This window comes from Cornus florida, unplaced genomic scaffold (genome assembly GCF_030987335.1).
Source record: "Cornus florida cultivar Cherokee Brave unplaced genomic scaffold, ASM3098733v1 CherokeeBrave_3.0.0_Hap2_Chr05, whole genome shotgun sequence".
NCBI classification, from domain to species: Eukaryota; Viridiplantae; Streptophyta; class Magnoliopsida; order Cornales; family Cornaceae; genus Cornus; species Cornus florida.
Window position 1 is genome coordinate 86,726,675 of NW_026775575.1, and position 15,260 is coordinate 86,741,934.

The 15,260-nt window shown below is 35.5% G+C and overlaps 2 protein-coding genes across 2 annotated transcripts; one reads left to right on the top strand and one right to left on the bottom strand.

Annotated features, from left to right (window-relative positions):
• The first annotated feature begins 2,315 nt into the window (after positions 1–2,315).
• Positions 2,316–3,172, top strand: LOC132310317 (dirigent protein 1-like). Its single transcript, XM_059808501.1, has one exon. The coding sequence runs from the start codon at positions 2,455–2,457 to the stop codon at positions 2,971–2,973; it is 519 nt and encodes a 172-aa protein (XP_059664484.1). The 5' UTR covers positions 2,316–2,454; the 3' UTR covers positions 2,974–3,172.
• Positions 3,173–12,280: 9,108 nt separating this feature from the next.
• On the bottom strand, positions 12,281–13,687 carry LOC132307377 (mitogen-activated protein kinase kinase kinase 18-like). The gene has a single exon (XM_059805107.1). The coding sequence runs from the start codon at positions 13,581–13,583 to the stop codon at positions 12,438–12,440; it is 1,146 nt and encodes a 381-aa protein (XP_059661090.1). The 5' UTR covers positions 13,584–13,687; the 3' UTR covers positions 12,281–12,437.
• Between the last annotated feature and the right edge of the window lie 1,573 nt (positions 13,688–15,260).

Here is a 15,260-nt window from a genome sequence, read left to right on the forward strand (position 1 = left end):
TATCTTCTTCATCCGGACTCCGAATCAAGTGATTCTTGAGTCTAAATTCATTAATTTTTCGTTGTCTTTCCAATGGTGTGCTTGGTGGCTCCACTTTTAAGTTGGAAATGATGATTTTTCCCCTAGGTTCATTCTTGTTCGTTTTTGAAACGTTGTTTCCGCATTTGATTCCTTTAGGTAATGTGACCTCGTTGAGGGTCATAGTGGTGTCTTAGAGCCATGTAGTATCTCTAGAGACCGTTGTTTTGTCTTTTGCTTCCGCACTTCGGATCCGTTATCGGGTCATTTTTCGGTTCATCACTGACGCACTGAGTTGAAAAACTTAGGTCGTCACATGTAGTATATTACATAAGTCATATTAACGATTATAACATGTTAAGTTAAACGGGTTAGACGGGTTGAACCTCTCAACCTTAACCAGACACGGTTAAATAAACAGGTTAATCATATCAACCCGTTTATAAGTCGAACCCGTTTAAGGTCAACCGAAACCCGCTTATCTTGTATCATGTCATGTTCAAATCGTGTTGATGGATCGTATCGTAATTTGCCACCCTAAAACGTGTCATGTCTACATTTTATGTTTAATTTTTTACATAATAATCAAAGCATCCTTCTAGTCTAGAAGAATTATCTAACTATCTAACCAATCTTCTTGTTAAGAATAATGAATAAAGCTCAACTTGGCGCAAGTTGGCAGACGCTAGTGAGGAGTTGACGGTTTAGCATGATTCCATTCTTTGTTAGATTAACCATTCACAAAATAAATAATAATAATAATAATAAATAAATAAATAAATCAATAAGAGAATCTGATGAGGAGTAAATTCTATATATTACTTTTTTTTTTTTTTTTGAAGGTACACACCCACATTTATATAAAGAGTAATGATAATTATACCGAAGCCATGCACCGAATTGTTGGGTAGAATGATTTAACGTGATTTTTTACTAATCAAGTTATTTACTTTTACTGTTCATCATCACATCCCTAATTTCAGAAACTTCTCCGCTGTCCTCAATTTCTTAAATGAAATTTCTCTCATCATCCTCAATTTCTTGCGTTTTTTTCTTCTTCCTCCGATTCGACGTGATCTGCAACAACTCTAAATGGTTTGATGATCTAAAACAAACTTTTGACGATTTGTAACTTTTTGACGTTTTGGAACTATTGAGTACCTTTGGTAAACACACACACACACACACACACACATATATATATGGAATTGTTTGATCAGCGCTAATCATCTGAATCAATCTCTATTCAATGGATTGACGTTGGTGTTGAACTCTTAAAAAAAAAAAATTACGGCAACAGGGAGATTGATATATATATATATATATTTGATTTACCAAAGGTACTCTGCAAATCTTCAAATATTTGTTGTAGATCATCAAAATATTTGAAGTTGTTGCAGATTGCATCGAATAAGAGGAATAAAAAATGCAATCTTCGTCTTAAAAATTGGGGGCGGCACGTTTTCTGCCAACTGAACTACCACATTATTCTGCCCAACAATTCAGTGAATGGTTTCGGTGTAACTATTATTACTCTTATATAAAATACGAAAATGGTTAGCATTTCCTGTTGGTATCTATGATCCTAAGGCTTGTTTGATGAAAACAAAAAAACAAAAAAAAATAATAAAATAAAATAAATAAATAAAAACAAACTATCTAGGTCAGTTGACCATGTAATGATAATATTTCTTCATATAAGAAATACGGGAGTTAATAATCATTATCACAGAATTTCCAACAATCTAAATATAATAAAGTATTTAAAAAGTAAATAATAATCATGTATAACAACATAGGTTGAGCTTGTTTTGTGCAATCGCTTCTATCCAAGTCTAAGTTGAATGGGCTGATTTTTATTTTTTTGATAAGTTACTATCCAAATTGACTTTAAATTGGAAAAATCGTATGATTTTATCAAACTATGCACTATACCTCGAATTCGATTTTTTTATTTTTTTGACGCCATTACTTTCTATTAACAATGCACGATCAATGTCTATTATATTTACATGTGTGTGACAATCACATGGGTCTTGGTTTAAATTTCCTTTTAAAAATTACATTGCTTAAAGCATTTCCAAAGTCAATATAATAGATAAATAAATTAATAGATCAGAAGTACACAAATCAAAAAATCTTTTGATTTCTTTAATTATTCAAATACACTAAAAAACGCCCACGAAAATGCTCTTCAAAGTCTCCGCCCTGTATTATTTAGTGGAGAGTACTATAATTTATAAAGTTCCCAATTTTGTTTTATTTTGATAGATTCTTTGACCAAAATTTTTGCTCCTTCTCCCTCCCTCCCTGTCTCTCTAGCTCTCTCTGACCTTATAAATAGAAGCCACTTCATCAATTCATGAGACAACATACCAAGGCCTTTCATTCATAGCTTAATTCTTATTTTCCCAAATTAGCCATAAATATCTTCCAATGGCGCCAAAACTGTCCTTATTGCTGCTTCTGACAATGTTGCTATGTTCACATTCTCATGGTGTCCACCTCAAAGAAACCACCATGACCCTGTATTTTCAAGATTACTCCGCCGGTGCCAACGCCACGGTTCTCCCGGTAACCGGCATCCCCGGCAGGGTTTGGTCGTTTTTCGGCTTCGGAACCATCTTTTGCACGGATGACCCAATTACAGAAGGCCTTGACAAGAACTCGGCCCAAATCGGAAGGGCCCAAGGCATTTACGTGACCTCCGCGTTGGATGGGTCAAACACACATGTTTTGATCTCAATTGTGTTCACGAATGAGGAGTTCAGTGGTAGCACCTTGGAGATACAGGGCACAAGCCGCCAACACGACGCCGTGAGAGAGGTGGCCGTGGTGGCAGGCACCGGGAAATTCCGGTATGCGCGGGGATACGCCACCTTCGAGACCGTTTATTTTGACATGGAGATTTCGTACGCAATCATCAGGTGCAACGTTACTGTGATGCATTATTGAGAGAGCAAATTGGTGAAGAAAAATAAATCGCTGCTTCGACTTGATTTTTGATGTACTATGTTATTATCCTTAAAAGAATTTTTAGTATATTCTTTTCAGTATTTACTAAGGTCGAAGTCAGTGTAATAGGATGATTAGCCACAACTTCTTTGTATTTTCAATTTGTCATATAATGGCTATCATGTTTTTCTTTATTTTACTCTTTTGTTATTAGAAATATGGTTTCAGTTCCTCAAAAAAATAAATAAATAAGAACTAATAATGAATGGCTGTTTCGCACTCTATGGAGAATGGGTCCAACTGTCCAATATGACGGCCAACTGTCTATGATAATTTGCGCTGCTTCAGTTGATCCCTGATCCACCCACAATGGGATGGGTTCGGGTTGGGGAAGGGTCGCCCGCCCGCCCACACCATTTATGTAATAAATGTATAATAATAATAATAATAATAATACCGTTTATTTCTAATTATTTTTGCGCCAAAAAAAAAAAAAAATTACACCAATTATATGTGCTCACAGCATCACACATACAGCCACTAACATGCGAGCATGGCTAAGTGTATACAGACATAATAAAGGGGCAAAAAAATGCTTAACAAAACATAATAAATTGGAAGCAAACCCTAGTTAAGTTTCCGGTGTATGGGTGATACTAAGTAGCGTCACCAGGCAATTTTTTTTTTTTGGAATCTGCTGTTACTAGTTTTGTATATCATGGCTGGGCTTATCCCGTGTTGGGCCGCTTATTGGGCTTTGTTTCCCTTCGTTGTTAAGTGAGGTTGTTAGTCCTCGATCCGATGAAAAACCCTAGCAGAGGGTGGTGATTGATCATCATCTGAGTAGAAATCCGTCCGGCGGTCTTGGAGGAGGGCGACAATGAGCCAGCGACAAGTTCCAATCCATGAGAATTTGCCTGGAAGATTGATTATCTTTCAAGAACCTCAACTTAAGCAGAGTTGTGATTGTGGAGGTGATCTTTGCAAGCACTACTCTCTGTGTTGATTTCTTCTTCTTGAAGATCCTCTCGTTTCTTTCTTCCCAAGTATGGTAGACCATGGAAGAGAAGCATACTTTTTGCAGCAGGTTCATACGCGAATTCCTTTTCCACTGAGTGCTTATGGAATGAATCAAGTCTTCCCAATTTGTAATTGTAGTACTGAATTTGCATTTGAGTTTGATGAAGCGCCATATTGGGGAGATGAAACTGTAATTGAAGAAGATATGCTGGTGTGATTCAAGGTGGTTTTTGTAATACCCATAATTTTAAAAGGATAGTTTCGAGATTTATTTAATTGTTTTAAGTGCATTTTTATTTAATTATTTGATTAATTGACTATTTGTTTAATTGTTTAATTGAATTAATTATTTATTTTAATTATGTGCTAAAATGGTTTATTTAGATTAAATGTTGTGTAAAATTATTTGCTTAAATGTTATATGATGATGTGTAGTCATTTGTTAATCTAAATGTTATTTTATTTTATTTTATTTTAATGAATATAGATAGTAGTAATGGACCAACCAATTGGGTCCCATGGACTACTTGGATAGGAGTCTTGATGGGTACGAATATTTACCCATGGATAGTTATACATATATATATGAGTATATATGTATATAGGATATATTATTATTAGTATTATTATTATTATAAATAATTAGAAATAATGTATTTATAGTCATTATAATATGTATATATATATATATAAGTTATAGTTTGTATATATATCTTTGTATATTACGTTAGTTTAGCAGAGGATTCATATATATGTATATTATTGATATTTTTTCTTTTTTTTATATTAAGTTATTAAGGTAATTATAATTGGAATAGGATTAGAAATGGTTAGTACATACATATAAGTATATTGTCTACCAAAAGGTTTAGAAACCCTATTCACATTGGTGGAGGCAGAGAGTTTAGAGAAGAGAAACTGAGGGAGAGGAAGCTAGGGTTTTGGCCAAGAACAAGGGATGAACCAAGGAAGGAAGGATTAGGTTTGTTCGTGTGTTAGAACCAGAGCAGTAGGAGTCTTAATGGCAACCATAGGCCGTTGGAAAAGCCAAGGAAGAAAAAGAGAAGGTTTTAATTCGAAACCTTAAGATAAGTTTTTATCCTACTATTTTCCTTAGATTCGTGTTCTGTACATGCCTAGGTTAATTTTAGGATTAATCAGATAATAAATTGACCATGTATGCATGCTTAAATTGCATTAAAACAGATTTTATGTGTTGGTATGTGTTCTTGTTAGATCTTGAATTTTCCTACATATAAACTTGTTTTAATTTGTGTTAAAGATGCATAGAGACTTTGTATGATTAATTGGAATTGTTTGGGACATAGAACAGACACTTAAGACCCTTAACAAAGATGATCGGAGTGTTCGAAGGTCGCCGGAGACGAAGAAAGAGAAGAATAGCAAGGAGAGAGCCGACTCCCTCTGTGAAAATTTGACAGCTCTCAGGGAGAGAGCCGGCTCTCTTATGGACAGAGCAGATTGAGCCGGCTCTCTTGTAGGCAGAGCCTGCTCCCTTAAAAAGGGAGTATGCTCCCTTGCTGAATTTTGGTTTTTGACGTGTTTTGGGTTCTAGAAATTGGTTTTGGGGATTTTAGGGTTGATTAGTTCATAAAACATGATTAATATGATTATTATGGACTAACTTAAACAATATGAAATTTCAATTAAATTGACGTATTGTTATTGAATGATTTAATTGCTTAATATTATTTTAGCAATTTAAATGGATATTTGATAATGTTAATCATATATTGGCAATATAATTTAATCATATATTGTTTCTGATTTTTATTATGCTTGTTTATGGATTTAATTGATGTATTATTTTATTCACTTCATCAATTATTAGATTGTATGGATATGTTCACCATTATTGGATAGGGGTCTTTTAAGGACGTATTAACTAAAGAAGTTAAGTTCTACTTATTTCTATTATTCTAGGAACGGATTAACCAAAAGAAGTTAAGGCCTACCTATTTCATGGCAGGCCACTGAATCAGTTGGATGACATGGTTGAATAGTTTTACTTTTATGTTTGGATTAGGATGGACTCTTTATATATATGTGTGTGTGTGTGTGTGTGTGTGTGTGTGTGTGTGTGTGTCATGATATGAGTTTGAGTCTCAGAATCATGGTTAGGGTGTATATATTACCTATGATGGATAACTGGATATAGTAGATAGCTGTGTGCCCTGGTAGGTCTAGGTACTCATGCCTATTTTATGTGCGATTTGCATGTTACCAACTGTTCAAGTTGAGGCAGACCTATAGGCCAATGATCATCCTATAATGTGTATATATACATACGGACTGCTTAGCTATTGTTGAATTGACTAGGATGTACGTATACATATCATCGAGTCTCTGTTTGGACTATAGTATAATAGAACTTATTTATGGACCTTACCCACCATTATTTTTCAGGTGTTCGTCAGTTCAGGCTTAAAGATTGTTCGTGCTGAGTGGAGATAATCTTCATCACTCGTCTATGTAGGATTTCTTTCTTTATTTTAGTATCGGATATTTATACTTCGATTTTCAGTTATGATTTTATTAGGGGTCCAAATGATGGATTCTCGAATTATAATCTAGACGGTTACTGGTATAAGAGGTTTTGGATTATTAGATTATTTTTAAATGGCGTATTATTGGAGGATTTATTATTTACTTCTTTCAGCTTATTTATTTATTCTTATTTCTTTTTGTACTCAATGTTTGTTAAACACTTTAATTGTTTGATATTTCCCTATGGTTTAGGCTTGGGCCTGATCAACCTATGTCTCGAAGTCGAGTGGTATCACAGTTTTGACAAAGAGCACAGACATTTTCATGGTGGGACATTAATTTGCAGTCAATAGTTGGAAGCCTAGATTGGACTGCTAGCCAAAGGTTAAACTTCATTCTTGGTATTGTGAGGGATTTCTACACTAAATTATGCTAATGGACTTCAGGACAGTGCTCAGCGAGATGACATGTTGTGTGTTTAAGGCTATAGGTACCATTTGGGGATGTTATCTAAAGTTTTTTTGTCATTTCTAGAAGGGCATGGAGTGGGAAGTGAGGGCAGCTTTGGGATAGCATTTGTAAGGCCTATGGGAAAAGACTAAGATGAATTCAAGATGAAAATATTAACTGTAATTGTATCATTGAATCCAGCATCAGTGAGTGTTCTTAATAGATATCTTGTGCTGAGAGGGCTTCCAAAAATCCAATTGTCCCACCAAAAAAAATGTAGTATTGCCATTACCAATTCTGTGTTGGATAAAAAGCTTTGCAGGATTTCTGAGTTGTAGTATCTTCCTCCAGCTCCAAGAGCAAGGCTGAAGGATCTTGAGTGTCCAGAAGTTCCTTAACTTAATGAGGTATGTGTTGCACCAAGTGATCCACAACCTGTAATTTTCATTGGTTTGTATATCCCAAATATATTTCAAGATACCAGCTTTATTAGTAAACTCTAAGTTTGGGATGCCAAGACCATCTTCCTCCTTAGGTTTACATACCTTCACTTAAGCAACTTTTACTCCACTTGTCTTCATTTCTGGACCTGACCAAAGGAAGGATTTAAATATTTGGTTGAGCTCGTTGATGACTGCCTTTGGGAGGATGAATAAGCTTGACTACTAGATTTGTGTAGAAACCAAGACTGCTTTAATGAGCTAAAGTCTACCTGCATAAGAAAGTGATCTAGCAGACCAATGTGAGATTCTATTTGTGATCTTCTTAATTAGAATACTGTAATGTTGTGCCTTTAGGTTTGTGGAAATAAGTGGGACTCCAAGATACTTGACTGGAAAGGTGCCAAGACCAATACAAAGCAAGGTTGTGATTTGTGATTGAGTATGAGGGTTAGTTCTAAAGAAGAAAACATTACTTTTGGAGAGGTTTATGTCAAGACCAGACATGCTGCAGAAATGATCAAAGGCAGATTTCAATATTGAAACAGAAGTAATGTCACCATGGCACAAAAGGAGGAGGTCATTAGCATAAGAAAGATGAGTAATCTTCAGTGCTCCACATCTCCAATGGTATTTGAAGGTATGTGCATTTTTCATATAATCATTTATAATGAAGGACAAAACATCCATCACTATAACAAAGAAGAAGGGGAAAATATGGTCCCCTTGTCTCAGCCCTCTTTTGCATTTGAAGAATCCCTCATTTAAGGCAATGGTAAATGAGGGTGTGGAAATACAAGACTGTGTTAGTGAAATGAATTTGGGTGGGAAGTTCAGGAGTGAGAGGCAGCTTAGAATAAAGTCCCATTTCACTGAGTCAAATGTTTTCCTTAAGTCAACCTTGATGGCACATCTGGCAGGGGAAGAGTTCTTGTGGTACCTTCTGAACAGCTCGTGAGCTAGTCATATAGGGTCCGTGATCTTCCTTCCATGTATGAAGGCTACTTGTGATATGTTGGTTGTAAGCAATTTGGCTATACACTTGTATACAGGATTACAGTAGGAAATAGGTCTGTGGTCAAGCATGGAGGAAGGGTTTGGACATTAGGGAACCAGGGCTATGTATGTATTGTTGGCCTCGGAGAACATCTTTCTATTTCTGAAAAATTCTTAGATTGTATTGGTAACAGACCTCCCCACAATTCCCTAAGTCTTGTGAAAGAAAGAAGCACTATAACCATCTGGACAAGGGGCTTTATGTAATACCCCTAATTTCAAAAAGATAGTCCTGATATTTAATTTATTGTTTAAATTTCATTTTTAATTGTTGAAGTTTATATGTGTTAATTTAATTTATTTACTGGTAGTTAGGTATTTAATTAGTTTAATTGAATTGCTTTAATTAATACTTAATTATTTTTAATTGTTTTATTTTAAATTAATTGTAGTTATTTAATTGTTTTACTTTAATTATTTTAAATTGACTTAAACGTGACTGTATTGCACACATATAGTTTTGCATTAGGTTTAAAATTTATATGGTAGCCAGCGTTGGTTTTAACATAGGATGGTTTATGGGCCGAGTTGGGCTCTGTCTCTAATCTTACAAGAATTAGGGTTTTAGGGATTAAAACTTATAAATACACCATGATAATATAAGTCTAGGGTTACAATCAGAGCACTGAGTTCACAAACGTAACCTAGGTTCTGTAAACAAACAAACAGAGGGTTGAGAACAGAGTATTGTAAGGTCTGCCAAGGGGAGGATATAGGAGGACAATGGTGCAAGGCTAAAGGCAAGTTCTAACCTCATCTCTTTCCCTTTTACTCGTGTTCTTTGCATGCCTAAGTAGTTCTAGGAAATTATTAAACGGAGTTAATTGACTATGCATGTTTAGAACTCATTATTTCTGTATGTGCTAAAACTTGTTGTAAAGTGTTTGTTTTGGGTCCAACTGTGTAATTGTTCTTTTAAAATACTATTAATCAATGCATGAAGGAGGTAGATGGGTTTTCTCTGGGTAGGTTTGATCACAAATAAAAGTGTTAAAAGCTGTATCAGAGAGGGACGAAGGTAGTGCAGTCAAACAGAGACGACACAAGTATACAGAGGAGAGGGGGAAGATGAGACGGCTCCATTGAACCATGGAGCCGGCTCTACATGGTTAGGAGCCGGCTCTACCATGGTTGGAGCCGGCTCTAGCATAGGTGGAGGCGGCTCCTCCTTGTGGGAGGCTGCTCTCCTTATGTTTTTTTTCCAGTTTTTTTTATTTTCTACGAGGTTTGGACTTGTTTTGACATAATAGATGTGTTTAGGGGCTGTGAATGGGAATTGGGGTTGATGTCTGAGTTTAACTTGAGTCTTCAGAGGGCTTATTAATACATATTCAACCAATTAATATTATTGTTTGGACAGTATACAATTTCTAGGAAACTGGTAGACTGTTTGGAGACTTGGAATTTAAACTACATCACTTTAGGTGTAGCAGTTTTATTTGGGGAATGGAATTAGGCTATGATCATGGTTCTGTAACGGACTATAAGTATGCAGGAGTATAGAATGAAATACATGCTTATAATGGATGAAAGATGAATACTTACATTAACTGTTTTATTCACTCTGGAACACCTGTGTAGTATTATAGGATAAGTATGTAAATTTGTAAAACAAATCTGTCATGCATACTTGGATTTAATTAAGGGTTATGTACATGGTATGTATTATCCATCGTGGAACTGTGTGGAGAAGTGTAGAATAGACTTGTTAAATAACAAAGTTTTAACATGGTTAATGTGAAGCAATTGATGTTTATAATTGAGTGAGATACTGTCGATTGTTGGATATTCTGTATAGTTGATAATTGTTTTATTACTCGCATTGTCAACTGTGGATGTTGGATTTATTGTTGGATATACTATATAGTTGATAATTACATTTATTACCTATGTTGTCAACTGTGGATGTTGGATTACATGCACCGGTATGGGACGGTGGCATGTCTAGGTTTGGATTAGTTTCAAAATACTAAATCTTACCTATACGGAATAAGGGAATGGGTATTAAAATAAATCATACTTATAATTGAGTCAAAGAAGCTGCATAAGCTGAATGACTGCTCGGATTAGTCGTGAGTTATGTTAAGTTAAAGAAACTGCACAAGCTGAATTACTAACTGGACTTTTATGGTTAGGACGGATTTTAAATATATGTTATGGTACTGCGATCTGAGCTTGAGTCTCAGAGTCGTCCGTTAGGAAGCGTATATGCAATAGGATGCGTAGCTGGATATGAGAGGTTGATGTATACCCTGTTAGGTCTAGGTACTCATGCCCACCATTGGGTGCGTTTTCGCATGTTGCCTTCTATTCAGGTTGAGACCCCCTCCGTAGTCCAGTGAGAGTCCTGTAATGTGGATATAGTTATGTATCGGACTATTAGCTATTGTTGAATTGCTTAGAATGTATATGCGTATCGAGTTTCTGCTTGGATTGTAGTAGGTTAGAACTTGTTCGTGGGCCTGACCCACTTCTATTTTTCAGGTACACGACAGTTCCAGACTTAGATCTGATCGTGCTGAGTAGAGACTACTACTCATTCTTCCGACGACGTAGGACTCTCTCTGTAGTTTATTTTTGGATATTTCTTCCAGTTATCGTTATTTCATTTTAGATTATTATTAGGAGTCCACTAGAGATGGATTCTCGAGTTATTTAAACTATTGGGATTTAAGTATTTATTTTAAAGAATTTTATTTTAGTTTCTTCCAGCATATAATGTTTATTCTTAATTCAATTTGTATTCTGTGTTCGGTTTAAAGTATTAATTGTTTGATATTCTCTTGGGTTTGGGTCTGGGGCTGATCAACTCGCGTCTCGAATCCGAGGGGTATCACACTTTATCTTTGCTAAGCTTGAACATGCAAGATTAAATGTCCATGTGTGATGGAATCTCATCCAATAGAGAGTGAAAATGATCGGGGATCTATGTGGCTCTGAAGATTAATAATACAATGTGTTGAAGGAGGGGCACAACCAAGTAAGTTTTGGAAATGTGTCACCACTTCAAGCTTGATGGCCTCCATGTAAGTAATCACAAGACCGTGCCGTGGTGAGGGAGACAATTTTCTTTTAATCGTTCCTTGAAGAGAGTAATTTGTGGAAGAGGAATTATATATATAGAAGAAATTGATTTTTAATTTTTAATTTTTATTTTTGATGTAACAAATATAATTATGTCTTTTTATTTAAGTAAAAAATAGATTTATCTTATATTATTATGTGTTAATATTTAATTAACGGGTAATATCATGGTGTGAGTCACGACTGTATTAAAAAGCATATTCATAAGGGTGAGTCGGTGACTCATTGCACAGTAAATCATTTTCCAGTGACATAAAATTGGAAGAGGAGGAGGACGAGTCTAATGAAATGAAGGATTGAGATAGACCACCGTTGCCAGGTTGACTTAGACTTCTAAATGCATGCTTATGAAATTTCACAAATAAAATAGTACATCTTAGTCAAAAATTTAAAAATAAAAATCATTTTAGTCAACTTTCATTTCCAATTCTTGTTCTAATTTTCAATTGAACATTAGGTAAATGTTGGGTTAGAAATGATGATTTTAAGCATCAAATCATCAATAGTTGGTTTTTAGCATTGAGTAGTGGAACTCAGAGCAAATCAAATTGAACACTACTCAATTTCAATACTGTTTTGTTACTCAATTTCCATTTGGATTGAAAACTTTCTAACTTGCGTGGTTACCAAAACCAACACCAAACTAACTAAAGATTTTGATTTTTAATACCATAAACCAATAATTAAAAAATAATAATAATAAAAATAAATAAAATTGATTTGTGTCTGTGTGTAGGGAGAGACAGATATGAATAATGAACCTAAATTTTTTATAAGAAATGATGAGAGTGAACAAGTAACAAATTCTCTCTCTACAAACCAAGTCTGCTCCTATCAACACTCTGCTCTGTACATATGCCTGACATCAAAATACTATCACTACTACTATTATTGCAACTAACTTCGCTATCTAAGAAATTTTAGATGGTCATTACCACTAATTATTGCTTCCAACTCCAATTCAAGGCTAATTGAAGCCGTCACTGTCCCACATTTTGCTTTAGCTTGGCCGTCCACCTTACCAATAATTTCCTCTACCATCTCATCACTGTTGCTTCTAATGGTCATCCAATCCTCATCCCATGTCCAATCAGGCATCCCTGAACAAGACAACCGTCCGATCCTTCGCGCCGGCGAGCTCGAACAGCTTGTGTGGACCAGATCACCCAGTGTTTCTGATTCTTGGGTTGAATTCCAAAACCCTTCATCAAGAATACTTGTTGGAGAATTTGAATGATCAAAGTCTTGGATTTGTTTTGCCACTGAATTGAATTCTCTAATTAGTGGATGTTCGAGTAGTTCCTTAGCTGTCCATCTCTGTTTTGGATCTATCTTCAAACATTTGCTCAAAAAATCCTTTGCTTGATCGGAGAGATCATCTGGGAACTCCGGTAACTCCCCGGAAAATGCAATCCGATAAAGAACCGATACTGGGTCGGTGACATTAGGCCACGGTGAGCCTCCGGTGGCCATTTCAATCACTGCACACCCAAGTGCCCATATATCAGCAGGGTACCCCTGCTCTTCCCCACGTGCCACTTCCGGTGCCATGAAAGCCGGCGTGCCGCCAATTTGCGCCGTGTCACTAGCTCCGGCCACCGGATTGAGCCACTTGGCACAACCCAAGTCACCAATTTTGACACCATCTTGACCAATTAAAATGTTCCTACACTTTATGTCACAATGCACTACGCCACTCGAATGAAGATACTCTAGCCCTTGCACAACTTGTTGAACATAATATCCGATCATCGATTCGTCAAGCCGGCCACCGTGTCTCCGGATTGCATCGGTGAGTGTGCCACCCGGGGCATACTCCATGAAAATATTGTACACAAGCTTATTGTTTTCCCTAGTAATGTCACACCCCTTGTAGCTAACCATATTGGGACAGCCCAAAGAAGACAGAAATTTTTGCTCTCTTTGCAAGAATTGGGATTGCGAGAGCTCGGCGGACTTCACGGCAAAAATGTCACCGGACGGGTGAGAGGTGGCGACGGAGACGGTGGCGGAGGAGCCACGGCCAATGGTGTGACCTCTGGTCCAGTCCATTTTGTGTGGGATAGTTGAAATGAATAAGAAAAGCTTGGAAGCTTTGGTTTGTGATTGTGGTTTAGTTTTAAGTTTGTTTGGCCCTATTTATATAGTGGAGTAATATATTATCCCCTAAGGCGGCCTTGTGAAAGTCATGTTTCATTGGTTGGTTTCTCTCTCTAAATGTATATGTTTCTCTCTCTGGAGTTGACGATTGCTTTAACGGAAGTTCTCAATGTGTCCAAAGGTAGGAAATGTTGACAAAATGGCACGTGATGTAAATAGGATCAAAGGGTGTGTAAAATGAAAAATATTTTTTTATTTTAAAGTAAGGTTTGGTGGGGATGTGTAAGAGGTTGGATATGGTAGATTGGGATTTGATAATTTAAACCTAGATGCGTTGTTTTGTGTGAGAGTGCTGCTCTGACTTTGAGAAAGTAAGTTTGGGAGTTATAGTGGATATGGGGTGGGTTGAACCACCAAATTGGTTGATTTGGAGTATTCTTCTTTTTGGCAGATGGTTGAATTCTACTAATGAAACTACTTTGTACTACGTATATGTGTGTGAATATAACATTATACGGTCAAATTTGAAGTCTTCGATTGAGGACAAGTATAAAAATCTATCGTGGAAGTAAAAACAAGTATAAATACTCTCTTCTATTTATTTATTTAATTTTTGTGAATTTTGAATAAATTAAGAGAGCAAATTTGTGCTAAGAGTCGTGATTCTCGTGAATTCTTCACTGATAGATAATTTTTTAAAATTTTTGAAAAGTTAAATAAATTATTTAATACATCATTCAATACAATAATTAAATATAAAAAATTCATTAATTTTGTCATGATGAAGTTGTTATTATGATCTAATGGTAATTTAAAGGTTATTATAAATAAATAAAAAATTCCATGAGAGAAAAAAATATAAAAAAATCCTCAAAATATGGGCATCCCTATCACTTATTTACCAAGATATTGAAATGTGGCATTTTATTATTATTATTATTTTAACAAATTAGGGAGAGTGGGTATTCGAACAGGAGATAAACAGCTAAACATTCCATCAGGTATGAGTAATGCTCGAAATGTGGCATATTGACGTCGGTAACAAAATTTGTTACTATTTAAAGAAAGTGTTTGCCCATTAATGAAGGCAGATTAAATAACAAATCCACTTAAAAGACTTCAAGACAACTCGTAAAGAAATTATTACACTTGATCAACCATTAATAGATATGTCCTTGTCTTCTAGAAAAGCCACTAATCAGTGTCCACGAAATAATCATTTTTCACAATCTTAAGCCCTAAAAGATTTCAATAGTATTGTTGTTACCTTTCAGTCTTTCACAACGGCTCATACTGTAACTTCTAAATCAAGGCTTTGTGATTGATTTCCAACATGATAAAGGTGTAAATATGATTGCTTCATTAAATTATTTATGCACTTCAAACAAAGCAATGATGTGTCCACTTTGCCCACCTATCAATACAAGCATCATTTCTCTTTCTTACCCATTTTTATTATTCCTTTGGTTTTTAATGAAGCAAGGTTACATCACTACATAATTAAACATCCTTAATTAACAATGACCCAAGGATCATCCAATTCGAATCATTTTTCAACATTGACAATTACATTAACCTCAATGGAGCTAATTCAGAGAAGTGACATCTTACTAATTAGCCATTTATCAA

Coding starts and splice junctions, on each gene's coding strand:
- LOC132310317 (XM_059808501.1), top strand. CDS start 2,455: ATGGCGCCAAAACTGTCCTTATTGCTGCTTCTGACAATGTTGCTATGT.
- LOC132307377 (XM_059805107.1), bottom strand. CDS start 13,583: ATGGACTGGACCAGAGGTCACACCATTGGCCGTGGCTCCTCCGCCACC.